The sequence below is a fragment of the Lotus japonicus genome, chromosome 1, assembly GCF_012489685.1.
Source record: "Lotus japonicus ecotype B-129 chromosome 1, LjGifu_v1.2".
NCBI lineage: Eukaryota > Viridiplantae > Streptophyta > Magnoliopsida > Fabales > Fabaceae > Lotus > Lotus japonicus.
This window is the reverse complement of record NC_080041.1, coordinates 124665779-124693645: the sequence shown is the minus strand read 5'-3', so window position 1 is coordinate 124693645 and position 27867 is coordinate 124665779. Positions and strand designations below refer to the sequence as shown.

The 27867-nt window shown below is 36.3% G+C and overlaps 4 protein-coding genes across 9 annotated transcripts; 3 read left to right on the top strand and 1 right to left on the bottom strand.

Annotated features, from left to right (window-relative positions):
• Positions 1–31: 31 nt before the first annotated feature.
• LOC130730237 (polyadenylation and cleavage factor homolog 4-like) lies at positions 32–5788 on the top strand. 5 transcript variants are annotated; one of them, XM_057582186.1, is made up of 8 exons: positions 32–564; positions 1119–1220; positions 1526–1714; positions 2414–2530; positions 2620–3042; positions 3213–4903; positions 5006–5067; positions 5327–5788. In XM_057582186.1, exons 1-7 carry the CDS (start codon positions 223–225, stop codon positions 5031–5033), a joined length of 2892 nt encoding a protein of 963 aa, XP_057438169.1. In that variant the 5' UTR covers positions 32–222; the 3' UTR covers positions 5034–5067; positions 5327–5788. The 5 variants fall into 5 exon arrangements, 4 of the variants coding, with proteins under 4 accessions (XP_057438169.1, XP_057438168.1, XP_057438170.1 ...); XR_009016271.1 differs by having other exon boundaries at positions 33–564; positions 3213–4898; positions 5327–5786; XM_057582185.1 differs by lacking the exon at positions 5327–5788 and having other exon boundaries at positions 5006–5281.
• Positions 5789–7506: 1718 nt separating this feature from the next.
• LOC130730235 (PAN domain-containing protein At5g03700) lies at positions 7507–9858 on the top strand. The gene has a single exon (XM_057582184.1). It carries the CDS (start codon positions 7820–7822, stop codon positions 9308–9310), a length of 1491 nt encoding a protein of 496 aa, XP_057438167.1. The 5' UTR covers positions 7507–7819; the 3' UTR covers positions 9311–9858.
• Positions 9859–16030: 6172 nt separating this feature from the next.
• Positions 16031–17573, top strand: LOC130730234 (uncharacterized). The gene has a single exon (XM_057582183.1). It carries the CDS (start codon positions 16399–16401, stop codon positions 17335–17337), a length of 939 nt encoding a protein of 312 aa, XP_057438166.1. The 5' UTR covers positions 16031–16398; the 3' UTR covers positions 17338–17573.
• A 5500-nt stretch (positions 17574–23073) lies between these two features.
• LOC130730233 (trihelix transcription factor PTL) lies at positions 23074–27163 on the bottom strand. 2 transcript variants are annotated; one of them, XR_009016270.1, is made up of 3 exons: positions 26218–27163; positions 23736–25165; positions 23074–23656 (listed from the first exon to the last, which is right to left on the bottom strand). XR_009016270.1 is itself a non-coding variant. In XM_057582182.1 (2 exons), the coding sequence occupies exons 1-2, from the start codon at positions 26700–26702 to the stop codon at positions 23929–23931; spliced, it is 1722 nt and encodes a 573-aa protein (XP_057438165.1). In that variant the 5' UTR covers positions 26703–27163; the 3' UTR covers positions 23682–23928. The 2 variants fall into 2 exon arrangements, 1 of the variants encoding a protein (XP_057438165.1); XM_057582182.1 differs by lacking the exon at positions 23074–23656 and having other exon boundaries at positions 23682–25165.
• Between the last annotated feature and the right edge of the window lie 704 nt (positions 27164–27867).

Genomic DNA, 27867 nt, shown 5'->3' with positions numbered 1-27867 from the left:
GGCGCAGCCTTCTTTATATAACAATCAAAACCCCTCTTTTTTTCTTCATCCCTCTTTCAATCTTCTCACTCTTTTTTATTTTTTCATTAGAATTGAAATTAGGGTTTATCAATTCAATTGTACAATTTTGAATCACAGTTTTTTTTTTATTTTTTTCTCTCCACTTTCGCATTAAGATTAGGATTAGGGTTTTTTCAGATTCATTCTATTTCTAAATTCGACATGGACAACACGCGTAGATCTTTCGATCGATCCAGACTTCCGGCCGCCAAGAAACCCAGGTTAACCGGAGATCCCAACGGCGGTTCGAAGTTTCCTCACCGGCAAACGGGATCATCATCTGCGTTTAATGGCCGACACCCTGATGGCGGCGGCGGCGGTGACGACGGCGAGTACCACCCTCAGCCGCTGCCGCATCAAGAGCTTGTGGCTCAGTATAAGACTGCTCTGGGTGATCTCACTTCTAACCATAAGCTGATAATTACTAATTTGACTATAATTGCTGAAGAGAATTTACCTGCTGCGAAGTCAATTGCTGGGACTATTTGTGATCACATTCTAGAGGTGAACCTCAGTTTACAGTGTGTCATTTAGAATGATTCTTGTTATGCTATTGCTATGCCAGTGTAAATATTGATAAATTGGAAATAGTGTATCATGTAAAAAGGTTTATGAATGAATGTGAATGTTGAATAGAAGAAAATACATTTATTATCAATCTTATTTCATTGCATCTGTCAAGAATTTGTAAAATAAAGAAAAGTAGAAGCTAATTTCCAATTGGGGTTGCAAAGAGAAGGGAAATAACTTTTCTTTTTGCTAGATAATTCTGCTAGTGTTTTCTCGAATTTGTTTGCAAATTTTATATGCGGAGGGGAATTGAGAATCTACGCGGATGCGAGTTTATTATGTAGGATGTGGGAAAATAAATGAGCACTTAATGGGTCTTATCTCAATTAACAATGAAGTCCAAAAATGTGATGCTAACTTCTAATTGAAATATATATATTATTGGTTTCTGTTGTTTTCTTGGGTTTGTGGAACTTCTAGCTTTTTGCTCATTTGTGTCTTTCCTCATTTTGGTCATGTTTCATCAAATTGTGTTTATAACTTTCCAGGTTCCAATAGAACAGAAGCTACCATCGCTTTATCTCTTAGACAGTATTGTTAAGAATATCGGGCGGGATTATAAAAGATACTTCACTGCCAGGCTACCTGAGGTCAGAGATCTTTTATCTGTATCTTTTATTGATGCACAGGCCTTTATTTTGGTGTAATTGTTGAATGGTCCATGATGAAAATTTCAGATTGCGAAATGTGAAGTCATGAAATTTTTACACTGCACTGTTTCAATTTCAGTTGTTTATGATATTTCAAGAATCGTTGCAATTTCGTTTAAAGAGAATCATTTAACTATTATGGAATGGATACAGTTTTTCCCTTTACATTTTCCGTGTGTGATATGTTTTCTAATTTTACACCTATTTTTAACTAGGTACTTGCCAATTGCTCGTTTACATTATAGGTATTCTGCAAGGCATACAGACAGGTTGATCCTTCTGTCCAGTCTAATATGAGACGTCTTTTTAGAACTTGGAATGAAGTCTTTCCTCTTCAGACCCTTCTGATAATTGAGAAGGAACTTGGCTTCACTCGTAGCATCCATGTGAATCCCGAGTATTTCGAAAGGCAGCATCTACAGCAATCCAGCACGGTAGGTGAAATGGATGCACCTAAAACTAATCCTTTAAAGATTTCAAATGTTGAATTTGATTGAGATAGGTCAAGATTGGAAAGTGTTGCAGATACTTTTTTTTTGTGATGAACTGGAATGTGCAGTCATGTGTTCCTTGGGTGATGGAACAGGACTGGAAGATATGTCATTGGCATAAACATTTTATCTTCAATTTTGCTTTTTGAAAACCAAAACTTTTCTTGCACAAATTGTATTTAACTATTTTGAAGTTGAACTTTTCAGTAAACTAATTTAAACTTCTTTATTATCCTTAATCATGAACTATCTTAATATTTCTTCTTCTATGAGTATATTCTAGGTTTTGTGATTCTTTTTGTGGTTTGACAAATGGTATATGTGCTTATAATCTTGTTAGCTTTTAATGCAAAATATCTTTGAAATTTGAATACTGCTTCAGTGCTTCATAACAACATATATATTTTAGATTTTTGTTATCACTGTTACTGTATCTTAAAATTTGAACCACAATTCAAAAAACGGCCTTCTGGTCCACAATACTTATGGTTGATTTTGCAGCTAATCCATACAATGTATGCCTTTAAAATGTGATAAGTTATTGCAATAGATATCTTGTCATTTCAGTTAGTTATACATGCCTTTTTATTTTCTATATCCAGTACTTAATACTTTTGTAATGTCCTTTTTCACGCTATGAAGACTAAAGGAGGAGTTAATGATATGGCTGGAGCTCTTTACTCAAATGAGGAGTCAGAGAGGCCAGATAGAGCTTTAGCTGCCAGACGGCCATGGCGGGATCCTAGGGTTAATATGCATGTATGTGAAGTAATTTTTCTTTTCCTTATACTGTTGATTGACTTGATTCTCTCAGTTATTTTAATGTTATATAATGGTGTATATTGCAGAATAATCAGCTAGTGCATAGAGATGCATTTAATGACTCTGATCCTGAAAGGAGTATTGGTGGACCCTTTGGAGGCAATGAATATAGTTCAGGTATTTCAAGTAAGTCAGGCTCAGGGGTTGGAAGAAATGAAAATAGGCTCATTGGTGGTGTTGCAGAGACATTATCTAGTCAAAGAAATGGATTCAGTCTAAAGCATAGTTTATCGAATCATGAAGCACCGAAGTCCATGAACAAAGATGCACATCATCAGTCAACACAAGCGATAACTGACTTACGTAGCAATGTGATGTCTGGTAACTGGAAAGATTCTGAGGAAGAGGAGTTCATGTGGGATGAGATGAACTCTGGTTTGACTGATAAAGGACGCAATGTCTCTAGCAACTTGAGGGCAGACCCCTGGATGGCTGATGATGAAAATCTGGTAAGCTTGGTAAAATAAAGGGTCAATTGCACTTTAAACCCTAATTCCCAAATTGTAGACGCATCATAAATTAATTCTATGATCTTAAATTCCATCCCTCCATTCTGCATTATTAATGTTACATACATGTTTTATCTGATCTACTTGACTGATTTTTTCCCCACATGCAGAAAGGTGAAGATCACCTATTCACATCCAAATCACACCCTTTTGGGGAAAAGGTTGATAGAGAAATATCTACTGGTAAGAAACAACTACCTGCATTTGGGGGCCAGTCATCATTATCATGGCAATTGCAGAAGCCGTACTCAAGGGATAAGTTGAATCTGAAGCCAGGTCACTCTGAAGGATCTGTTTCCACCCTTGGTGGCTTACCTGGAAATATAAATTCGTCAGCTGTAAAGATGAGGAATCGGTCTTTTATGCCGAATGCAACGACAGGAGTGGCCAAAAGTATGGGACATCCGCAATTTGATTCTGGGGGAGCTGAATCTCCTTCCGGACAGTCACCTTTGAGAACCCAGTCTCCATCACTGTCTGTAAGCACACACCTCCCTCATTCAGTGCGAAATTTGGCTGAGCAAGATTATCCTCCGATTCCTAAAACATCTCAATTTTTGGGAAGCCAATATAATCCCTCCCCTGCCCTTCCTCACAATGTTAAGGTTGGTAACTTGCGAAAATCACAGGACCAGGACATGCATGGTCCACTATCTTCTGTAACTCCTCGCACTGATGTTACTCTTAAAACTAAGAAGGCACCCCAATCTAAAGTTTCTTTAGCCAGTGAAACGTCAGCGAAGTCAACCACAAATAGTCTTTCAGCTGCATCTGTGAAGACTGGAATCATCCCCAACAAATCAACTGCCAGTAGTCTTCCTGCTACAAGTTGTCTGGATGGAAGGAGTCTTCCATCTCAATCAGTGGTTCGGCCTGCTAGGTCAGGTGGTCCTTCCCCTACCACATCAATACCTCAAAGAAAGGCTGGTCAACCACAAAGGGGTTCTACTCAACCAGTTTCCTCTAATGTGAACAATGCCTCAGTTTTGAGCTCAAATACCACCAATAAGAATGCCTTGAATCCAATTGAAAACCTTTTAAACTCATTAGTCGCAAAAGGTTTGATATCAGCAAAAACAAAGTCAGCAACTATAGTACCAAGTGACCTGTTGGTGCGATCAGAGGACCAAACTGAAAACATTGCCACCAGTAGTTCTTTGCTAGTTCCTTCAGTTACAAGTTCTGCAGTTGTCCCGGAACTATCTTCCAGAGATGATGTAGATGATGCTGCAAAAGCATCTCAATCAACTAGCGTAGAAGTTAAAGATCTTATTGGCTTTGATTTTAAACCTGATGTAATTCGAGAAATGCATCCACATGTGATCAGGGAATTATTGGATGATCTCCCGCATCATTGCAGAATTTGTGGTGTTAGGCTTAAACAGCAAGAACAGTTTAATAGACATTTGGAGTGGCATGCCACAAGAGAGAAAGAACAAAATGGTCTAATTTTGGCATCAAGAAGATGGTATGCAAACTCAAATGACTGGATTGCTTGCAAGTCTGAATATCAATCAGAGAATGAGTCTACTGATTCTGTAGATGTACATGACAAAAAGACCGACGGTAGTCAATGGGATACTATGGTTCTAGCAGATGAAAACCAGTGCTTGTGCGTATTTTGTGGCGAGCTATTTGAAGATGTGTACTGTCAGGAAAAGGACCAGTGGATGTTCAAAGGGGGTGTTTACCTGAACAATTCAGATAGCAAACTTGAGATGAAAAGTAGAAACGTAGGCCCCATTGTTCACGCAAGATGTTTATCAGAGAACCCAATGTCCAATATCACCAATACAGTAAGGCATAAGATCTGATGTTTGTGAATTGTGAATGGAATGTATGTTTATTGAAGGAGTATTTAAATTATTGGTTGTAATTGATTGAACTTGTTCCATTTATGCAGGAGCATGATTAATGCTTTACCCCTATAGCTTTGAAGCTTTGGTGTAGTCAGAAGCTATAAAGGTACCCAGGTTCACTCTGCATACACCAAATCTTGATCCCATTTCAAATTTATTGCCTCTAACTAGTCTCTAGAGCGTTCAAACAAATTTTGTGCTCTTTTTTTTTTTTGTTTTGTACTCAGAAAAAGAAATTACTGTAACAAAAAAAAAAAAAAGAAAAAAGAAATTACAATGTTCAAAATATATAAATGCAAGATAGTTTTTTTGCATCTAAACTTGCTCCTTGATATGATTGTGTTATTTGTTTTACCATGGTGAAGCGGGTTTGCGCATTTAACGCATCTGGGGATAATACGGGGCAAAGCACCAAAGCCTTTGTTCATTCAAATGTCGGATAATGCTGTGTCATTAAAATAACTAGGATTTTAACACCATCTTTCAATTTTCTGTTGTTAAATTCTAGTTTTTCTCTTTTTTCTTTTGGGATTGGAAGTTCTTCAGAATTTCTCAGTTTCATAGACTGTAATGGGTCATTGTGTTCTTTTCTTGCTGACTGGTGACTTATTTTTGGTTGTCGATTTGGCTGATGAGAAGTATGTTCTTCTTGTTGGATAGCTGAGCCTTTGTTTAACGTAGCCCTCTGGTACCTGGTTATCATTAGAATTTTAATTCTTGACAATTTTATATTTTAATTACTTAGTCTTATTTATTTTGTAACAAAAAAATCCGTGCAAGGATACTCTATTTATTGAAAAATAGGCTTATAAGCGTCATCAAGTCAATGCGGTTGCTGTTGAATACACATGTTAGAAAATTATGGTAACCTATACTTTAGTCCATTTCTAGTTTATTTCTGCATAGCAGCCAGTTTGAATTATTAGAAACTTTGAGCTTTGAACAAGTTTTCTCAAAGGTCTTTTTCTGTTTTTAATTCATCATGAAAAGAGTACGTACCTAATTGTAACTTCGAAAGTGAACCTGAAGAAATCAAATATAATCAGAATTCTAAACATCCACAAACTATCTAGAAACTTGGACTCTTAGCGTTTTGACCTTATTGGCCTAAAGTGAAAAGTGATACATTCACGAGTCTAATCTCAAATAGTCACGGACTCACGGGCGTTTGTACAATAGAATTTTCATATAGTTTAAGGGGGAAAAATAGGTCTATAAATTTTTTGTTGTCTAGTATGGTTATCATAGCTGAACAATATTAAAGGGAAAGGCAGTGTAAAAGGGACATTACTATATTCAAAAGCCATGGGCTAGCAATAAATTTTATTCTTAGCCACTTGTAACTTGTGATGCGATTGTCAAACTTTTCGTCCAAGTCAACGCATGCCATGATCCTCAAATTGGCTATAAAGGGAAAGGTGTAATAAGCGTGGGACAAAGTTAAGCCGCTGAATAGCATTTCTGAAATACAGATACTGCATATCTCAATAATATGCAGATAGCATAGGAAGTAATAACACATCAAGTAATGTAATTTGACCTTATGCAATATAGTTGAGCGAGAAGCGGTTGTTGATGAAGGTAAACGGCTCCATCAATTCCTCTGACATTTTGATTTGGGACACATAGGCCAATATTATTTGCATTGACTTTATGATGCATGGTTACTAGAGTCAAATATCTAATCAATGTCCTTATTGAGGGTTGAATGTTATAGCAATATGGCTTTTGGTTGTGTCAAGATATTACTATGAAGATTAATACATTTTTCTTATCTAGGATTGTGAATTGTGTAAATCCACTTTTTAAGTATCATTTTCTCATGAATGTCGCTCATTTTTTTCTCCTAAATAGCAAACATAGCTTTTTTAATCGGCCAACTTTTTTTTCTAGTGTGGGGTTTTTATCCTTTTTAGGAATTAATTCTTCACAATTGCACTTCACTTACATGTCTCTCAACTCTTACTACTTGATTATTTAAAATATGAGTATTACATTTAATAGAATAATTGAAATATGAAAATGACTTCCCATTTTAGTTCTTTAAAAAATAAATTCAAATGTATATTCATCTTTCAAAGATTTTTTTTCCTATTTTTTTTAGTAGGAGGGACAAAAGTGGCAAATCCTGGTCCTTAAAAAGTACATCACCTCATGATTCTGTATGCATGTTCTAACCCGTAGTGGTGGCGGTTTTATTTTTGGTTAAGCCCGCGGTGGTGGTGGTAATTGGTATAGCTAAACGCCTAAACCTACAAAAGTTATGTTTACCAAAAAGAATAAAATCAAAATACTAATTATTTTACACTGATCAAAACCTACTATATGTCCACTTGTGGCAGTGGCCGGTGTCAGGTGTGCTACTTTTTGAATGTAATTTTCCTCATTTGCTTAATTAAACAGATTCTTTAACGACTAATGTCATTTTTTTATGGTAGGTCGACTAATGTCATTCTAAAGTTGGGTAAACCGGTAAAGTTACACACCTAACTAAATTTTCAAAATCAGCCAGCCAAAATTAGTAATAAAACATGATTAAGTAAGAATAGTTATAATATTTCAGTCAAATGTCGTCCATTCACTAAAAATTTAAACTAAAACTTGTCACCTCATTCCCACTTAAACTAATATATTACACCAGCTCATCCACATTGTAATTTTCCATCGTGAGATATTATTTTAAGATTTTAAGCATATAGTTTGCATAAAATATAGTATTTTATATCATGTAGTATCAACTTTATAAAACCTCATACTCTCTACTCTCATCATGTTCAATGTTCATCAACTTGCTTCATAAAACCCATATCCTAAGTTCTATCTTCTATGCTTATGCTCTGTGAATTGCAATTTTCAACATGAAGATTAAATCCATACTCATTCTTCTTCTCTCCCTTCAGATTTCGTTAATATGTCATGCAGAAGATGCAGCAACAGCAACTCCCATTCCACAAGAGCTTCTCACTGGTTTCTCAGCAGTCCCACAACCCACAACGACGCCGTTTCAGGCCATTCTGACCGACCCCACCGGAAACTTCTCGTTAGGTTTCCTCCGGCAGAACCAAAACCAGCTCAAACTCGCCGTCATCCACGTAGCTTCCTCGGAACCATTCTGGGTCGCCAACCCGACCCGGCTCGCATCATGGGCCCACACCACGCGCCTCTCCTTCAACGGCAGCCTTGTGTTGTCGGACTCAAAAACCGGCGTGTCCTGGTCCACCGCCACCAACGGCCACCGCGCCGTGCTCCTCAACAACTCCAACCTGCAAGTTCAAAACAGAGCCACCCAAACCCCCATCTGGGAAAGCTTCCATTTCCCCACCAACACGCTAGTTCAGGACCAGAATCTCACCGCCGACAAGTCTCTGGTTTCCTCCAACGGCCTCTACTCTTTCCGGTTAGGCGACGATTTCATGGGCCTGTACACAAATCTCAACGGCGGAAAGCGGTTACTATACTGGAAGCACACGGCGATGGAAGCGAAAGATGAGGTCAAGGAAGGGGAGGGGCCGATTTACGCCAGAGTCAACTCGGAAGGTGGGTATCTCGGGATGTACCAAACGAGTTCAAAACCAGTCGATGTTCAGAAGTTCAGCACGTTCCAACAGGATTCCACAACGTCGTCGTTTTTGTTGGTGCGTTTGGAAACGGACGGGAATCTCAAAGGGTATTACTGGAACGGTTCGAACTGGATGCTGAACTATGAAGCCATTGGTGAAACTTGCGAGCTTCCTAATCCATGCGGTTCGTATGGTTTGTGTACGCCTGGTGGAGCTGGGTGTTCTTGTTTGGATAATCAGACCCGGTTTGAATCGGGTGGGTGTGAGGGTGGTGGTGGTGGTGATTTGTGCGGTGGGAGAGGGTTTGGTGGAGGAGAGAGTTACCGGGTTTTGAGGAGGAGTGGGGTGGAGCCGCCGCATAAGGAGCTGGTTGCGCACGTGACGACGGCATCTTTGGCGGGTTGTGAGGGGTTGTGTGAGAGAAATTGTAGTTGTTGGGGGGTGTTCTATAGTAATGCTACCGGGTTTTGTTATGTTTTGGATTACCCGGTTGGGACGGTTTTGGGTACCGGGGATGGGTCGAAGGTGGGTTATTTTAAGGTCAGGGAAGGTGGCGAGGGGAGGAATCGGGTCGGGGCGCGAGTTGGGATTGTGGTTGGGGTGTTGGTTTTGATTGGGGTGGTTATTTTTGGGGTTGGGTTGTGTGTGAAGAGGTTGCAAAGGAGGAGAGGGGTGAGTGGCGGGATGTTGAAGGAGGAGAATGGCCATGGGGCTTCGCCCGGCCCGTATCGGAATCTCAAATCCGCAAGTTTTAGATCCATCGAGATGTCCGTGCCAATCAGTAGATAATTGGATTGTATCTAGCTGAGGGTTCGATCTCAAAAGAAGAATTTGTTAAGATAAATCTACTCACTCACATATGATATACGAGACTCGAGATGATTAGTGTTATGACTGCCTACCTGCTGGTTGCGGGGTAGCTTTGGTGCGCAATGGAGAGTGACGCAAGGGGTGACGTTGAGATTGATGCTTTATTCATGTTACTACTTGTAGTGGAGGCATGTGAAGGTCGTTGACTATTTTAAACAAGTAGCAGACACACATTCACACAAGCACAAAGAAGAGTGAAGATGGAGATGGACCCAATTGAGATACGGATATGTGCGCACATCACTTTAATTTGTCTGTATTCATTTCTCACCAACTGGGAATACAACAAGGGATATGGTTGCGCGCCGAATGAAACCCATGGCTGCACTATTTTGCGCATGGAGACAAAAATATCAATTTACCCAACTCAAATTAAATTATTGTCAATTGCTTTCAAACATGTTTTTATTAGTCTTTTTGAATAATGTCTGAGTTTGAATTTTTCTAATGGAATGAATTTCTAATAGGAGAGCTGACCTCATCTGTATATTATCATGATAATGTCTAATTATCGTGTGAATATTCCTCGGATTTCCTAATGTGTATGATAACGAATTTGTTCATGTAGTAAACCAAGACCAGATTCATAGTTTTCTTGGGAGGAATCATAAATCTAATTATTTTTAGGCTTAATTGCAACTTTGGTCCCTGATATTTACCAATTTCACAATTTTAGTCCCCCACCTAATTTAATTACACGGATGGTCCCTGACTTTGCTGGTCGTCTGCAACATTGGTCCTACCGTTTATTTGTTAACGGAGTAGGTTTACGTGGATGGTCACTTAGCTGATGTGGAAGTCGAATTGGAGAGAGAAAGAGACCAGCAACTGATTCAACCTTCTTTCTCGCCTCAAGGGACTCGTTCGTTCTTTATATCTTCCCTTTTCGCTCAATCTCAAGCGCTTCGAAACATCTTCCTCACGGTGCTCTGTTTTTTAAGGAGGAAGAGGGTAGAAGATGACCGTTGCAGGTCTCACGTGCTTCTCTCTCTCTTCAGTCCTTCTTTCTCTCTCTAATTGGACATCCACGTAAGCCTCCTCCGTTAACAAATAAACGACAGGACCAACGTTGTAGACAGCCAGCAAAGTCAGGGACCATCCATGTAATTAAATTAGGTGGGGGACTAAAATCGTGGAATTGGTAAACGTTAGGGACCAAAGTTACAATTAAGCCTTATTTTTATTATGACAATGAACATGCAAATTATTATAAGAAGTTCATTTTTCTTTTATTAGGTTAGGATAAGAGTGCAACCTTAATTGTAAATCTCCATAATGTACAGATCCAAGATAATATGGGCCTAAAACATTAAAAAAAAATCTCAAACAAAGCGCTAGAACCAAAATAAACAATCAATTGTGAGTAAGAAATAAATAAACCACCAATAAAACGTGAGAAATAAATTGTAATAAGGCGTGAGATCTCAAGAATTCGCTATTCTATTGTGCTCGCTTAGCTCGTCCATAAAGTTTGGTTGTCGCTTTTTAATGAATTCGGACCAAATCTCTCAAGATCGTTTCGCGACTTGGATCGGGCGGACATGGTACATACCTTTACTAGGTTGGTCGGGTTGCTCCAGTGACTCATCCATATGCAGTCACCATAGAGGCCCATCCATCCGGAATTACTCTAGAGCCAACATGGACATGGTACTTTTACCAGGCCGGTCAGATTACTCCAAGAGGCATTCTTTCGCAATCGCGTCAGGGTCAACTTTATAGTCGGTTCAATCACGGAAACAATCGGATAGCTCTTAATCACGGCATGATCAACGGGGAAGTCCAGTCATCCATCCTAATTAGCGCGACCTGTCCACTTGAGTCAACCAACTGTGTAATAGGCAGAAGAGTTAGGGTTAGAGCACCCACCCACTATAAATGAGGCATTTGTATGTCTAAAGATCCATCCTTTTCATACTTGAAAAATATACGGTCTCTTCCATTCGATCTTACTTACTGAAAAGTTATTTCGTGAACACTCTCAAACGCATCCGCCACCACTAAAGCTCAAATGAGATGAATATTAATTAGGTCACCCTATTCCAATCTAAAATTTATTTTGTTAGTTTCCTCATGTGTAGGATACGACTAATAAAGTTAATATCATTATTCATTAAGTTTCTTTTATCAAATATTCATTAAGTATTTATATAGGCATTTAAGGTGCGGTTGGATAAATAATTTGATTAGGAGTTTATCACATAAACGCTTATTTATAACGTAATTTGATAAATTTATTGAAATAAACTCAAAATAGGTTATGGATGAGCACACAGATAATATGAACAACTTACATAAATAAGCTGAAAAACAATTTATAGGTAGGTTCTAAACTCTCTTAGACTGCTTATCAAAAAAAAAAAAAACTCTCTTAGACACTTACATAAACATTTATGCTATAAGATAATAAGCTCAAATAAAATTTTCCAAACATATCCTCACTATCTACTGTTTTGTTAATAATTAATGGGATAGAAGCTCAAAATATGAAAGAATTACAGGGAAGAAATCAATTGTTAACTCACATTTTAGGAAATTAAACAGTAAAGTATGATTCTTCTTCAGGGTTGTCATTTTTTGTCCATAGGTGTGCTTACTAAACACAAAAAAGAAAAACAAATATAACACAGGCTGAACAAGTTGACTACTTATCCTACTATATTTTCTTAGGACTTTCAAAAACTTAACCAAAATTTGCAGAGAAATGGACCTTGTAGGCTATTTGGTCTAAAGCCTACTGGGCTATCATATTACTGCTTATCCTAAATTAGACAAAAAAGAGCCCAAAAAACGGGCCAAGAGCTGTCCCCAGCAATATGAAAAGCCCATGACAAAAAAGCCAGTAATATTTTAAATTAAGAAAATAATGATCAATGAATGAGAGAAAAAATTGTGAATTGTTTTAGGCCCCATAATATTAGAGTGTGCTGTTTAGCTTTATAAAAAAAAATTGTTCAATTTTAGTTCTTAAAAATACAAAAGCCATGTGTTTTTAAGGTCATAGTGATGGTGAAGAGTGTAAAATGGTGTCGGCACACTGACTAAAGGTGTTAAGCTGAAAGCTGAAAGTAGAGGGTACTCAGTTGTGATGACGGATGATGTAGGCTTATAATACTCTATAATCAGATTGTTTAATTTTCTAACAAATATGAGAATAATCATTACCTCCAAATTTTGGGAATGTATTTTCTTGTTTTAGAACGACACCTTTGAAGTACTAATAAAATCAACATTATGTAAAGAATAAATGCTCTTGATCAACTTCTTTCTTTTAGGAATTTAGGATGAAGCAACTAGAAATTATGTGCATAAATAAAAGAATAATCTTTACCCTCTTTACCCCTCGCAAAATGCATTTTACTTTACACGCTGCAGTTTACTTTTAATGTTATCCCTTCCTTTTAAAGTTATATGGCCCAAGATGCTTCTTCATCTTTACAAGTACAACTTACGCAGAATCTAGGAAGAAAAGGTAATATATGAGTTAATCCAAGTGATTTAAAACTAAAATGGATGGCTTTGTGTGTTTCTTGAAAATAAAACCCTTTTTTCCCAAAAGTACTTTCCTACTATTTTGTATTTAGAATCCATACAATGTAAAGGTTAGTCATTGAGTTTGAGCATAATTGTTTGCCATTTAAACTAATCATTATGCGTATAGAGGTTAACACGTATGAATGATTAACATTTTTTATAATCAACGTATTGGTGTTTTAATTTCATTAATCTGCTTCATAAATTATATTTTTCTGCTTAAAAAGCAGGCTAGGCTACTCTGTTTCAAAGTTAACATACTATAATATATGTAAATTCTCATGTCTCAATCATCATTTCCCTCCTGTACAGTGTCATTTTCTATCGAGTACAGTATACATCCACCAAATGGGAGCAATTAAGTAGCTTCAATGTAAATATAGTGTAGCAAGATGTTGTCTGAATAATTCTTTGCTGGGCCAGGGAAAACTGAGATTGTATTTATATAGCTGCATATGATGTTGGCTGTTTACCATGGGGGAATGTTTCAACTTGCAATTGTTTTGTCTGAAATTTGAATGATTTCCCCCAGCTTACTAAAGCAACAAAAATTATTATGGGATGCTGAAATTATTGTTGTTAGACCACTGTGTGTGCATCTGTGTATAATTCTATTCATATGGCATAAATCAATGGTGTTCCTGTAACTTTTCTTAGGCACGAAGTCAAGTCACCTGAATTTACTCATTAATTCTTACTCTAAATGAGTAATCTGTAACACTGAGTGAACATTCTCTCTTTAGATGTAAATCATCCGTCCCATATTATAAAACACTTTTACTTAATTCTCTAAGATTAAAAAAAATAGTTAAAATGAGTTAGTAGCAATAAATTTGTAGTTTTTATAATAATTTTCCTACATTATCCTCATTGGAAGTTTTATCTCCTTATTAATGTTCCACTATCTCTATATGATAGTGGTCTTAGAAATAAAGCAAAAGTATAAGGGTAGACATGGAAAAAAATAACCAATGCTTTGTAGATATTGTAAAGAGACTTATATTTTGGAAAAAAGAAACTCATAAAAAGTGACTTATAATAGAGGGTGGACATAGTATTTCATTTTGTTTACTCATCATTTTGCTTTTGATAACACTGGTTTAAGCAACACATGAAAAGTATTACCTAAAATGCATCAAGAATTTGTACGTGACTGTTATAGAAATCAATTTTTCATGTCGAGAGGAGTCGTACCATAAAAGTGTCGTGTTGAATAGTGAGACTCTTCATTTTATCCTATTGGTAACCAAACAAGCTTTATGTTCTTAATAAATTTTACATTTTCTACCTCCTACTTTTTTAAGAGAGTGTTTTACTTTTTTAAAATAGGTTGGGGGAGACAGGAAGTCGATGTGCCGAGTAGCAAGATACCAAGAGATATCGACGTCACATCTTAACCCAAAACCTTAAGACATTAGGTTTATGGGTCACATCTCTTATAAAAACTACCAAAAATTCATTGTGTTACCATGGTCCCACGAACCATCGACTCTGATACCACTTGTTGGGGGAGACATAGGAGCCCATGGGCCGAGGAGCAAGACACCAAGAGATATCGACATCACATCTTAACCTAAAACCTGAAGACATTAAGTTTATGAGTCACATCTCTTATAAAGTATTCTCTCCACTCATACTTAACCAATGTGAGACTCCAAACTCACACTTGAAATCTTAACAAAATACTATATTTTCAGATTTTTTTTTTATCTTATTAACATAACTGCAGGACTCCCTCTAATATTGGTTTTGCTAATTTATTCATTTTATATATCCATTATTCATTTAATTGGATTTGTTTATACTGTTCAATCCCTTTGTCTTTATAGGCTGTCAATGGTGGTTGCAATCAGATGCATCCCGAGACATTAAATTTTCTTTTTCATTTGGTCCATAGGCATGGAAGTGTTTTCCAAACACATATCCATCCTAACTCACTTTTTCATTTCTATATCCAACACTTCACTCAAATTCAATTCAGCTACACGTAACTACGTGGGAGTGAAAACTGAAAAGAGAGAAGCTACAGTAATGCCTTTAAACTTGCCTTAATTAGCAGCAACCTGAATTTGTGCTTCCCCCACGTAACTGAAGAAAAATAAAAAAGATCTTTTAATGTAAAGCAAGGACATGAAAAGTTCAATCTGCTTATACCACTTCTGTTTCCATTGTCTCTATTTTTTAAAACGGAAAGGATAAGCTTTTTGTAACTTATAGCAATAACTAACATGGAAAAATATTAAAGAAGGTTTTAAACTAAGCTTTAATCGGATTTGTCTTTGGTCAAGTAGGTGAATCTCAACCCTGACTTTAATTCGTGGGTCCAACTATCACTCTCATCCTTGCATCTTCATATCCATTTCACACTCACCTTCTTTATCTTTTCTTTATCTTGTTCCTCTTTGTCATAGTCATCCCAACCCAAATGTTATCACCCATCTAAGCAGATGAATTTTGATTTTAAAAGTAAGTATAAAAAATTTCCAAACATATCATAATTAGGATTTTAAATTGTGCTTTGTAACATAACATGTTTTGGAGTCTTTACATCAGTAACACAACCGCAATTGCAGCCGCATCAACCTACATTTGTCTATAACTCCGTGATGCAACGATCGTAATTACAGTTTAAAACTCTACACATAAACCTTCTCATCATAAAACATCTTGCTTTTCACTTAAATCCATAGTAAATTGCATACTATTTGACATCTTAGGTCTTCATATTTCAATATTTATTACCAAATCAATAATTAGTGTCATTATTCCATAAATACAGATTATGTCGCGCCTCTACAACCAATAAAATATTATAAAATGCAATAAATCATTTTTTCTTTAAATTAACCATAACCATTGATTTTTCTTGAAATCAATGAACCATAGAGAACCTATGTTACATAGAATTCCAATTCTTAACCTAAACATATAATTGACAAAAAAAAATTATTTATTATAATAATACAAGTTTGTAGAAATGGTCAAATTATGGGGGTTAATTATGATTTAATTACCTTAAGTGAAGGCAAGAGAAGAGTATAAGGCTATAAGCAGTTGAAGTCACATCCATCTCTTGAACTTTCATCCACAAGTAACTTCATTTTTTTAATAAAAAGTTTAGAGTAATCTCATTGAATACACAGAAACAAGTATCATGGGTTTCGTTTTCATTCATCATAATTTGTCTTTACAATGTTTCTTCTCTCCTCCACAGGTACGCCACAGAACAACAGAATAGACACTTCCACATGGATTAAACTCCCTGAAAGAGCAAGAACCCTCACCTTTTGTAACCTTCAATCCATTGTTCCCTTTTCACGCTGTCAGGTAATTCTTTCTTCCACCATATGCAAACCAAAACCAAAACTGAGCATTGATATATAAATCAATCCTCTGTTTTTCCTTCTTGGTACCACAGAAAAAACTGTCTTGATCCTTTTCATGTCGGTTGATTTCTGAAAAACCCTTTTAACATGAGAAGCATAGCATCTTGTTACAGTGAACATGCCATTAAAGTTTCAGATTCTTATTGTTCTTCAAGGCCTTCAAACCAGGCTTATCTCTGTCCCAAACTGAACAACCCCTGTTCCATGAACCAAGACTCTGTTTCTTGCATCTACAAAGTGAACATGATCTCATCACAGAAACAATTCCTAATCACAATAACTTGGACCAAGAAACTCATTGGCCAAGGATTCACCATAAACATCACCACCAACATTGAATTTCCACCCTCTAAATTCAATACAAACCCAACTCCCCCTCTGCAATTGAGAAAAAACAGAGGCGATGAAAGTTTCAAGGTTCGAAACTTTGATGTCAGAATTTTGTGGGATCTCTCTGCAGCCAAGTATAATGAAGGGCCAGAGCCGAAGGGTGAGTTCTATGTCGTTGTTTTGGTGGATTCTGAACTGGGTCTTCGCCTCGGTGACAAGGATGATGAAATTGATGAAACACTGGACCTGAGTATCATGAAGGGGAATTTTTCAATGGTTTCTAGGAGCGAGCGATTCTCTGGGACTACGGTTTATGCAACGAGGGCGAAGTTTTCTGAGTCAGGGGATTTTCATGACATATTGATAAGGTGTGTTGCAGAGGAAGAAGGGTTGAAGATGAATCATGTGTTGTCTGTGTGTTTGGATAAGAAGACAGTGTTCCAGGTGAAGCGTTTGAGGTGGAACTTTCGTGGGAATCAAACGATTTTTGTTGATGGTTTGGTGGTGGATATGATGTGGGATGTTCATGATTGGCTTTTCAATCCAAACTCTGATTCCTCTGCTGTGTTCTTGTTCAGGACAAGGAGTGGATTGGATAGTAGGCTCTGGTTTGAGGAGAAGAATTTGCAGACATGCAAGGAGCATGAAAGAATTGGGTTCTCTTTGTTGATATGTGCTTGTAAGAACCCTGATTGATTCAATCTTTTGATTTCTCTTTTTGTTTCTTAGATTATATTTTTTGTTTGTCTTGTTGTTCATCTGGTTTTTCTAAGATTTGGAAAGCTGACAGCAGCCACTGAGATATGGTTTTTTGTCCTCTCTTTGGATCATGCCTGTTCTTATTGGAAGAAAATATCAAAGTTTTAAAGATAATATTGATTATTTGTATTTGACTGTTAAAAAATTTTTAAAGAAGAAAAAGAATACCTGAATATATGGAATGGTTTTGTAATTTTTTGTTAATTGGTGGGACAATGGGACATGGAGTGGGGATGCTACTTGAGGTAGGGAAAGTGGAGTTTTAGGGTGTGCTTGTATTTTTAGATAGTTTAAAATTGAATGTGTTTTTATCTATCCATATCTCTTGTGTCATTTGAGTGAATGTATTTTTGCTAACTTGAACTTAAATACAAAATTTGAAATTATAATATGCACTTCAATCTCATCTCAATGACTCTCTGTTTATCATTAAGTCTGGTTTTGGCCTAGGACTCCTTGTTCCTTAATTAGTTGAATATGATTCTTTGTTGTATAGATTGGTGAGAAATATTATACTTCACTGACAAATCACACATTTGGAATTCAGTTCTTTTATTGGTCCATGAATTTAGAACTTATTTAGAACTTATGTAAAAGCAAGATTGTACCTGACTAATGGCTATTGCCTAGTTTAAATTAAAACATGCCAATGTGAAACGTCAATTCCCATAATTATTTTGATTTATACGTTTTGTATCAAATAGTAAAGTGGAAATACAATTATGTTAGGATTCATTTAATTGATCTTATGATCTTATCTACAGGATATACATGTCTTTGTGAAAGCTTAAGTGCGTTTAGTTTACAAAACGGTATTTGAATGAATGTGAGTTTTTAAAACAGAGTTTGAGCTAAATTGTTTATAATAATTATATGGTATAAAAAGTTTCGAATTTATTTTCACTAGCCGTTCATATTAGCTTATGAACAACCACTGAAATCATAGTCTATTTTGATTTTTTTTTGTTACAAATTTTGAATTTATTTCAATAGATGTATCAAATTAATTTATAAATAAATGCTTAATTACGTTGTTACGCAAACACACCTCATGGTCTTACTTTAGTGCTTACTTAGCTTTAATAAAATGGTGAACCAAACCATAAAAAAATGGTACTTAATACTAACCAGTAACTACCATGAGACATGATCAATAACACAAGGTGTCAAATTTTTTAATGACACGAAATCCTAACCATTAATTATATTTTAATGCTATGATTATGATTATTTCAATGAATAGTCAAATAACATTTATGTACTTTTCTTAATAAGTTTATGATTTTCTCTCTACAAAGGCAAAGTTTTCATCAGGTGATGGATGTCATGATATTCGTTTCGAAGGATGAAAGGAGCTACTAGACAAGGGCTCTCTTGGTAAAAACGTGAGGGGGTGGTCTTTTTCGTGTCGAAACTTGAGGGTGGATGTCGTTTACTCCCAAAGTGCTACTTCGAGGACAAGGTTTTTAAAAATCTTTGTGCACCATGGAAGGATATCATTGTGGTCAAACTTCTTGGGAATAACCAAGGATTGTTGATAATGACGATAGATTTCGCTCACTTTGGAACCCAAAGGTGATATGGATGTCATAGATGTTGGTCATGGTTTCTTTATGATGAACTTTAATATGGAGGAACTAGGAAGACATGTTGAAAATTGTTGAGGGTGTTGTGTGACTTATTTTTCATTGACAATCATTAAGGTGGATTGTGTAATGTCGACCGTAGAAAACCAACCTTAACCAAAAAAATTACCATCTACACGTGTGGTTCAACCTGGCTTGACTGTATATTGCCCTAAAAACTCGATTTTCTTGGTTTCGGATCGGTTTCAGGTTTTTGGGTATCCCTAGCTAGCACCCTGCATACATACTTTCCAACCTTCTATTAAAGATATTAAGAATATTCTATTTTTTGTTTTCTTGAACCATTACTCAAGTTTACTCTAAGGCAAGGTGTTATTTGTTGTTTTTTTTTGGTTCAATATTTGTTGTTCTTGAATAGACGAGAAAGTTGTGATGAAATTGGATACATAGTAACTAGTAGTGGAGTCCAATTCACTTGTGTTATTCCCTTTTAGTTCAGTGTGGAGATTTAGTAGTTAAAAAAAGAACTTGATTTTAGGCTCTAATCGATTGGCACATCAGAGTCCAAAATGAGAAATCTTGATTTTGCAAGTTTTTTTTTGTCAACTCTTTGTTTTCAAAACTGTGAGCCCATGGTATTGTTTTTGGTCAATTTAGAGCCCATGTTCTCTGTGTGCTCCAAAAACACACACCATGTATTATATCGTCCAATTATTAGTTTAAGGAGTAATGATAATAATGATTTGTTCACACCTCTCTTTTGAGGTGAAGAGGTGGAATGATGAGAGAGATAGGAAGAAAAGAAAAAGTAAGAGAGAGAAAATATGAGATGTGATAGATGATAAGATGAGAGAGATAGAAATAAAATGAGGTGGAAATGAAGTGTTTAAAAAATGAGGTGTGTATATATCATTACTCGTTAGTTTAAGTGGTACTGCTACACTCCGATTCATCACATCATCCCCCACTTGTCGGGTGAAAATGCTGCATGTAGTCCAAGCCCACTACTTTTTCTAACCAAACCAGGCTTTTTAACACACAAATCTTGAAATACTTTCACATCTTTCTCTCAGGTTCTTACTAGAATTGAACCCAGAACATGGCAGAATTGTATTTCAAGACTTACCATGCGGGCCAATATTGCTATAGTACTTAACATCTTTCTCTGTTTTCCTTTTCAAGGACTCTGAAAAACTTTTTTCGTTTTCTAACACAAGCTCTCTAAATTAAATGAATCTGCGCCTTGTGGAGCTAGAGTTTGATCATAGGATCCCTAGCTAGCTACAAACATTTGCTCAATGATGTATGCACCTCCCTTCTGCCCCCACTATCCCAAAAAAGAAGTGGAAATTGAAAAATAGGTACTGTCTTGGTTTATGAATCATTCTAGTGACAAGGATAGGGTAGTTATTTTTGGCCTAGCCTACTAATCAGTTTAATCTAGACTACTAATGTGTATGAGGATGCATCCCTCTGTCACCTCCTTTCCCACTGCCACTGAGATGTCAGAACCTGATTGCATCTTTTTACTTATGCCTCAGATGGATAATTGTTGCCTTTAACAGCCCAAATTAATTGAAGCTTGAAAAGCAAAGCTGTGCTGAAGACAGAGTTATTTTTCTCTCTTGATAACGATGGAGCACAACAGATTTTTAGGTACTTGAGCTGCTTATTTGATAACAACTGATCATAACTTAAACACTCTAAAAAATCACCTTAGAGAAAACACATGGTTGATTTATATACATTTAATTTTATGTCATATTCCATTAATTAGTGTACATGTGATGATGTGATTTTGGCTTCCTTTTACTACCTAATGATTTGGTGCATGTTTGGATCAACATTTATTACAATTGATTTTGATAAAATTGATTATAGTAAAATTGAGTTTATGTGAAGTGATTTATACTTGCATACATTTATAAAAAAAGTGATTTTTGTTTATTTCTAAAAAATACAAATAGAGATCTCCTATAGGAAGCAAGGAAGGAGAGGTTGAAGTGAGAGAGTGAGAGAAAAAACAAAATCCGTGGTGTGTGATGGAAAATGACTTTCCCTTGAGTGGTGTTTGGGTTTTCGTTTCCTTTTAGCAGGAAACTTCTTTACTCTTTCCCAGGTACGGATTCTGGAGTGTAAGAAGTGTATCAGTAATACTAATACGTGATGCATGTGTGTAGTAGTGGCAGTACAACCCGCCTTAAAACGCAACAAAATATTTGACTGCAGAAAAAGCCTCTGTCATGCTACCATGCTCTCTAAAGAACAAATAAATAAATAAATGCACTCTTGTTTGTTTGAGGGGGTGGGGTTACTTCGCTTTCATCACTTTATAATGTATTAATGGTTTTCAATGCCATTTCCGCAGGACACGCCTGGTAGCAGTAGTAGTAGTAGGGTTTGATCTTTATGTATAACAGGTCAAACACCACACTTATCTGTTACATAAGATCCAGGTTATTTCACCCCTTGTTCAAACAAATTCCCCAACAATCCCCTTTAGCACATATATAGTTGTGGTGTTTTCCTGGATGTAATTTTATTCTTATATTAGGCAAAACTTCCTTTCTGTCTTTTTCTTATACTTTGTATAATAGATTGAGATATCCCTATCCCCTTATGCCATCTATGACTTATAAAAAAAAATCACCTTTAGGTTTTAGCACATATATGTTATTGCCTATTGTACTAATAATTAAAGGATATTAATAAATCATATCATATGATAGCATAATAACATATCATATAATTGGTGTGAACTATATTTTTTTTTTTCTTTTTACACAAAGAGAAAACACACTGCCGAGTAGGACGTCAGTAGCATGCTAGGAAGACAAGGAGATGTTTACTCCTATGTACGAGTGTTAAGGATCCCCGAAGAGGGAGTCATATGTTGTGCAAGGTTTATGCATTTAAAATTCAATTTTGATATGGATTGAACTTAGTCTAATTGATTGAGTCTAGGAGATCACATTAAATGAGTAGACATCTTCCGACAAATCATTTTTCATACACATCTTTCGTAATTTAATATGAATGGGATTGTCTGAAAGCCAAACTGAAGAAGTTTGATTGTGTTCCTTTTTTAAATTCCTTTTTGAACTGGATGATGAATCCATCATAAACTCCTAATGTCTGAACTCTTTGTGATTTCTCCTTATATATGGGTTGGTACCTCTTATGACTCTCACATATCAAACAATCAGCTAAATGCTTAGTGAACTCTGTTATCTACTAAGTGGATGTTGTTGGTTGTTTCGTATTAACTTATTACTAATATTATTGTTATTATTATTATTTACTATTAATTTCTCAAGAAACCATTAAAAAATGACCTAAAAAGAGGTAAGCCAAATGCAACTAGGGTCAACCATTTTGGTTCTCTTTTCTTGTTTTACATCACAGCAAAGAAGGGCCACACAATTAAGAAGGGAACTGATAATTCGTGTGCTGCAATGTCCTTTGCTGGATAACATTAATTGATCCTTCCGTACAAACCAGCCAATAGTGTGGTCATCTTAGTCATGACTCATGACCTATCAAGCAAAACAGTACACAAGATGTTGTTCTAAAAGGAGATGGAATATAATATATTTTGTTATGCAACCAAAACTATAGCTTGACCGTGTAAATAGAAAACTTCATCGATCTCCATGTATCTCTAGCCACCACAGCAATAAGGCTGGCATGGGTTTTGGTTTTTTGCATCTTTTCCTGGTTAGACAGAAAGACTTTGCACTTCTGAAATGTATTTTTTTTTTTCTGTATAATGAATTTTTATTGTTGCAACCTTTCAATCACACGTATATGAAAGCACTTTGTAAAGATCTGGCACTGACACCTCTCTCCCGGCACTTAACTCTGAAATTCATCTGTTTAATGTGTGTTTAAATATCAGTTGAATGTATTATAAATAAATTTATACATCAGTTTATGTGAAGAGTTTCGTTCTCAATTTTACCTTAATATGCAAACATAATCTGTTTGTTTTTCAGTTGTACGTACCCTGGATTAGCTCTAAATACCATATAACTAGCACTCCATTACAACTTTTTGTATTTAATTTACATAACATGGCTTACTTAGAGTAAATTAAATTGCTGAAATCTGCTTGCAGATCAATTGCAAAGTAAAGTCAAGCAAAGAAAAGACAAACAGAAAAAACACACGCACGAGAGCTGTTACTATTCATTAGTCCCCTAATCTGGACAAGTAAGTATCAATAAATGCTTGTTCTATAATTCAAACGATCTTTCACAAACAAAAAATTTAGGCCTATTTTTATATGGTAGTAACAATATCCATTGCAAGTTTCAAAAAACAAAAAAAAATCCATTGCTTAAACAGTATCCGTTAATACATCAATCTCTCTCCATTCCTTAAAATATTAAGGAAATTGCTACCTTAATTACACGCCTTCAGCAAATAAACTCTAAAGGCCTGCACTGTTCAATATCCCAAACTTACACAAAAAGAAACATGCCAGAGGAGTAAGGAAACATGTGAAGTAAAACAATTGCAATTCCATTTGCACACGCATAGAAGAAATCTGGCTGGAGAGAAAACTCACCTGAATTAGTGTCATATATCCATACCCCAACACTTCAATGATATTGCCAACATGTCTCTCCCTCTCATTAAACTTGTGGCTTGAACACATTATTTTTCACCTAAATTCCCATAAATATTATAAGATTGACATGCATCATCAGTCTCTATACATAAAAACTTCAGTTAGTTCTTGCTTACATAAATGTGAGATCATCTTACATAAAAGGCTGTGAAACATTAATGCCTCATACGAGTCAACCTTAGTTCACTCATAGAGTTCAGATCTTTCAAAATAAATTTTGCTCCGACAAAAGTTAATAGAAGCAACTTCATACAGAATCAATTTTTCTTCCAACTTGAAAAATCTACCGAGTATCCAAGCATGCACTAATTAGTTTTGGTTTGCTTTGTTCATCTTTAAGCTGTAGTTCTCCCACAAATTTCCCCCCTCACTCATCAAGAAGGGGAAGCAGCTCTCAGCCCCAACAACATTTCCAACATTAGAATTAGAAGGTGAAGAACCATCATTTGTTTGCAGCCTCCCAGTCCCTTGCCTTTGATCATTGACATCACAAAAGGCACCTCCTTGGTTATATAGAGAAGACTGGTGATCATTGTTATTATCAAAGTAAAAACAACTTCTTGAGTTTTCCTTCCTCTTCTTGTTTCCAATGTCCTTGGCAATATTCCTAGCACAGTTGCTCATACTTTCCCATTTCTCCTTGAACATCAAAGGAGTCCTTTCATATCCAAAACAAGCCATTTTGGTAGCTATTTCCTCCCACATAACCTCTTCTGGACACCCACTTTCCCTTATCCTTGCCTCCATCTCAGTTTTCAACTGTCCAAGCCTTGTGATCTCAGATTCTGGCCAGCTTTCAGCATCTTCATTATTCTGGTTTTGAATTATGCCAGTTCCCATTATACCCTCATGATGAGATTGAGTCTTTATAACTACTTCATTTCCTGTTAGCTTTTGCAAAGCTTCCATTAAAGCAGCATCTCTTGCTTCAATCCATGCTCTCTCTTTAGCCCAAAACTTGTGCTCCGTCTCCAACCTTTCTCCTTCTTGCCTCCTCCACTCTTCTTCTCTTAAAACCCTCTCCTTCTCCTTCTGCTCCAGTGTATTAGTGAGTTTTTCCAACCACTCCTCTTGCTTCTCCACCAGCTTCCTCATCTGAGAGTCAATGAAATCCTTTATCTTCACCTTCCAGCTTCTCCTCTTTCTCCTCTTCTCCATGGAATCATTGTCCTTGAGTCCCACATTGCTATGATCATCATTGTCCTCTGATGATGTGGAGTCAAAGTCAGTGGAGTTTGTGAGGCTGAGGCTATCACAGTGCTTTTGATGAGAATGGAACATGTCTTGGTTTGTTTGAGAAAGGGTGTGGTTGTTGCTTGTTTGGAACCGGACGGTGGTGCCGCCAAAATTGGTTTCTGGAAGTGAGGCTGTGTTGTTACTGTTCTCACCATATAAGGCTTCAAGTTGCCGGAAGAATCTGTAATGCTTCCCATCTTGTCTTCCTGCTTTTCCTTCTTTTGTCTTCTTGTAATATTTGTATAGGTTCTCAAACTTCTCCCTGCACTTTTTCCCACTCCTTTGGTATCCATGTTCTTCAGACATGATCCTGATGATGAGGAACAACATCAAAACAAGCAAAACAAAATGAGTTTAAGGAAAGAGACTAATGGTTGGTCGATAATCCCACATTACAAACACGCAACAGACAGCAAGAGTGACAAAGCAAGAGAAGAAAAAAAAGTGATAAATATAATATAAGTGCATGTTTGTATAGATATGAAAAACAATGAGGTAAAATCATGATGGACAGAAACAATTTATTTTAATTTTTGATTGTTCACTGTGATTTTGCTTTAATATTTTAGACTGTGAATCTAAATTTGCACCAAATATCAATATGAGTAAGAAAAACGGCAAAAGGCTAAGAGGTGAGCTCATTGTAGATGTATGGAACCCTAGACCAAAGAGGAACATGATATGCAATCTCATGCACTGACTTTTTCTATGTTAATGGTACCTAGTTTTAGCAAATACAACAAAGCCAATTAGGATATAGAATTTAGAAAGAAAAAAGAAAAAGAAAAATAGGTGCAACCAAAAGGATCCAAAAGTTCAATGAATTTTGAACAAGAGAGAAAAAAAATGAAGTGATAAAAGGGAAAAAGCACTTGCACTTAAAAAGGGGTACAAAATTTCAATAAAGAAAAAAAGGGGCCATTGGTTGAGCCGTACTAATCTTGGTAGATGAATTTAATCACTTCCAAGTACACAATGATCAATAATCGAAAACTGAGTAGAGAGATACCAGTGTGTAGAGTCATTTCCAGTGAAAGAAGGTTAACAAAATTGCTCACTGCCCATACATCAGAGTTTCCAGAAACAAAAGCAAGTAACCAAATTAAAAAAGAAAACAAACCAAGTGCAGCCATCTTAGTAGGAAAACTGTCATGAAGTTACAACTTGCAATTATCATATTTCCATTGTTGTCCATCCATTTCTCCAAACCCAAACAAACAAACAATTGAATCATTTTCATGTGTTCAAGTTGAGTATAAAAAATAAAAAATAAAAAAGAAGTTGAAAACATATATAATTAAGATGAGTACTGTTTGAACTAGGGAAAAAAAATAATAATAATAATGAATAATGAATTTGTACCTAGAAACTTCATCCCATAGAGGACCCTTTTGATTAGCCTCTTTGAATTTAGGGTCTAAACGAGATCTGATCTCAAGAAGAGTAAGAGTCTCCTGTCTTGGCCATCTTCCAGTGGAGGCGTCAACCGCAGCCTCAGCCTCCAACCCACTAAGTGGCGGAGTTGAAGCACTGTTGGTGGTGGCTGGAGTGGCGGAGGTCATGTTAGTGTTGATGGCGGCGGCAGCAGCAACAGCAGCAGAATCAGTGGAGGCAAAGTCATGAAGGCAACGAGGCATTATATCACGACCAAACATCATCATCTCATAGTGATGGTGTGCTGCAGCGGCGGCGGCGGGTGTTAGATTCGGGTGGCCGGCGGGGAAGAGCTCCGCCGTGGGCTGTGGTGGTATAGAGGGGAAATGAGTGTACCTGAGATCAGAGTACTGTTGTTGTTGTTGTTGCTGTTGATGGTGGTGGTGATGATTTTGATGATCATCCATTTCCATGAGAGTGATGAGAGTATAGTACTTACTTAGTTAGTTACTGTTTGAGAGATTGAGATGGAACGAAGAGAGAGTGATTAAGGTGAGAAAAAGTGATGAGTGAGGAAGGAATAAGAAGATTGATGAGAAAAAGTTTGAAGAATCGATATGGAGAGGGAGGTGTCAAGCGGCAGAGTCGGATCCTGTCGTCCACGATAAAGATCAAATTTTAAGCGCAGTGAAATGGTCCCATATGTCTCTTTACATAAGTGTGTGTATGTATCTATGCGTGTGCTGTATCATATACATGAGAGAGATTGATGTTGATGAAAAGATTTCGTAGAGAAATACATAGCGCAGACATCCATCAAACAACCAAAAAGGAAGAGATGAAATAGAAGTAATGAATATGATGTATGATAAAAAGGAATAACATAGATAAAGATGATGTGTTTTATATCTTCCCAATATTTATAAGTCGAGTAATAATACAATATGGATCTCCGGCTATACTCAATTGACACACATAGCAGTCGGATATATAGAATTCTTACAACATTCGTCTAATACACGTATAAGCAACCGATTTTAACTTCCGCAAACATTATAATTAGCGTTTGTGTGTGAATGTTACGTTCAATTGTCTTATTTTCTTCAAAATCACATATAGAAGATGTTTGGGTTGATGAATTTCTTATTTTTTTTCATAATAAATTATAACATTCAGAACTTAGTAAAAGAAATTTCTCATTAAAATTAACTTTACCTTTAGAATCTATTTGTTATTTTTAAAATCAATTTATGATATTAGTATGTTTGTAATGTCTCACTTTCTTTAGCTTTTTATGCTGCTTCGTTCTGTGTCTGTTGTTGAGTACAGTGTTGGAGTGTTTGAGACGAGGAATGGACAAAGGGTCTAAGCCCTAAGGCAAAGATATGATCATAAGAAAATTATATATTGTATAAGTTGATATTATTCTACTATTACGATGATGTTTGGTTTGCTAATGAGTGGTCGACACGTGGCTTAAAGTGAAATGACGAATGGAAGACAGCTGAGTTTGTCTAGCTGACGCGTGTATAGTGCCTTTGATGCTGCCTTTTTGACTTTTGGTAATGATTCCTTACACCAACATTAAAATGTTATTATAGTTAATTTCTAGCTTTCCATATTTACTTTCATGGAACT

Bases quoted from the DNA above. Each gene is read 5' to 3' on its own strand.
- LOC130730233 (XM_057582182.1), bottom strand. From the start codon at position 26,702: ATGGAAATGGATGATCATCAAAATCATCACCACCACCATCAACAGCAA. The intron at 25,166-26,217 runs GTACAAATTCAT...CCTCATCATCAG, and splicing joins CTATGGGATGAAGTTTCTAG to GATCATGTCTGAAGAACATG.
- LOC130730237 (XM_057582186.1), top strand. From the start codon at position 223: ATGGACAACACGCGTAGATCTTTCGATCGATCCAGACTTCCGGCCGCC. The intron at 1,715-2,413 runs GTAGGTGAAATG...CACGCTATGAAG, and splicing joins ATCTACAGCAATCCAGCACG to ACTAAAGGAGGAGTTAATGA. The intron at 4,904-5,005 runs GCATAAGATCTG...CCATTTATGCAG, and splicing joins AATATCACCAATACAGTAAG to GAGCATGATTAATGCTTTAC.
- LOC130730235 (XM_057582184.1), top strand. From the start codon at position 7,820: ATGAAGATTAAATCCATACTCATTCTTCTTCTCTCCCTTCAGATTTCG.
- LOC130730234 (XM_057582183.1), top strand. From the start codon at position 16,399: ATGAGAAGCATAGCATCTTGTTACAGTGAACATGCCATTAAAGTTTCA.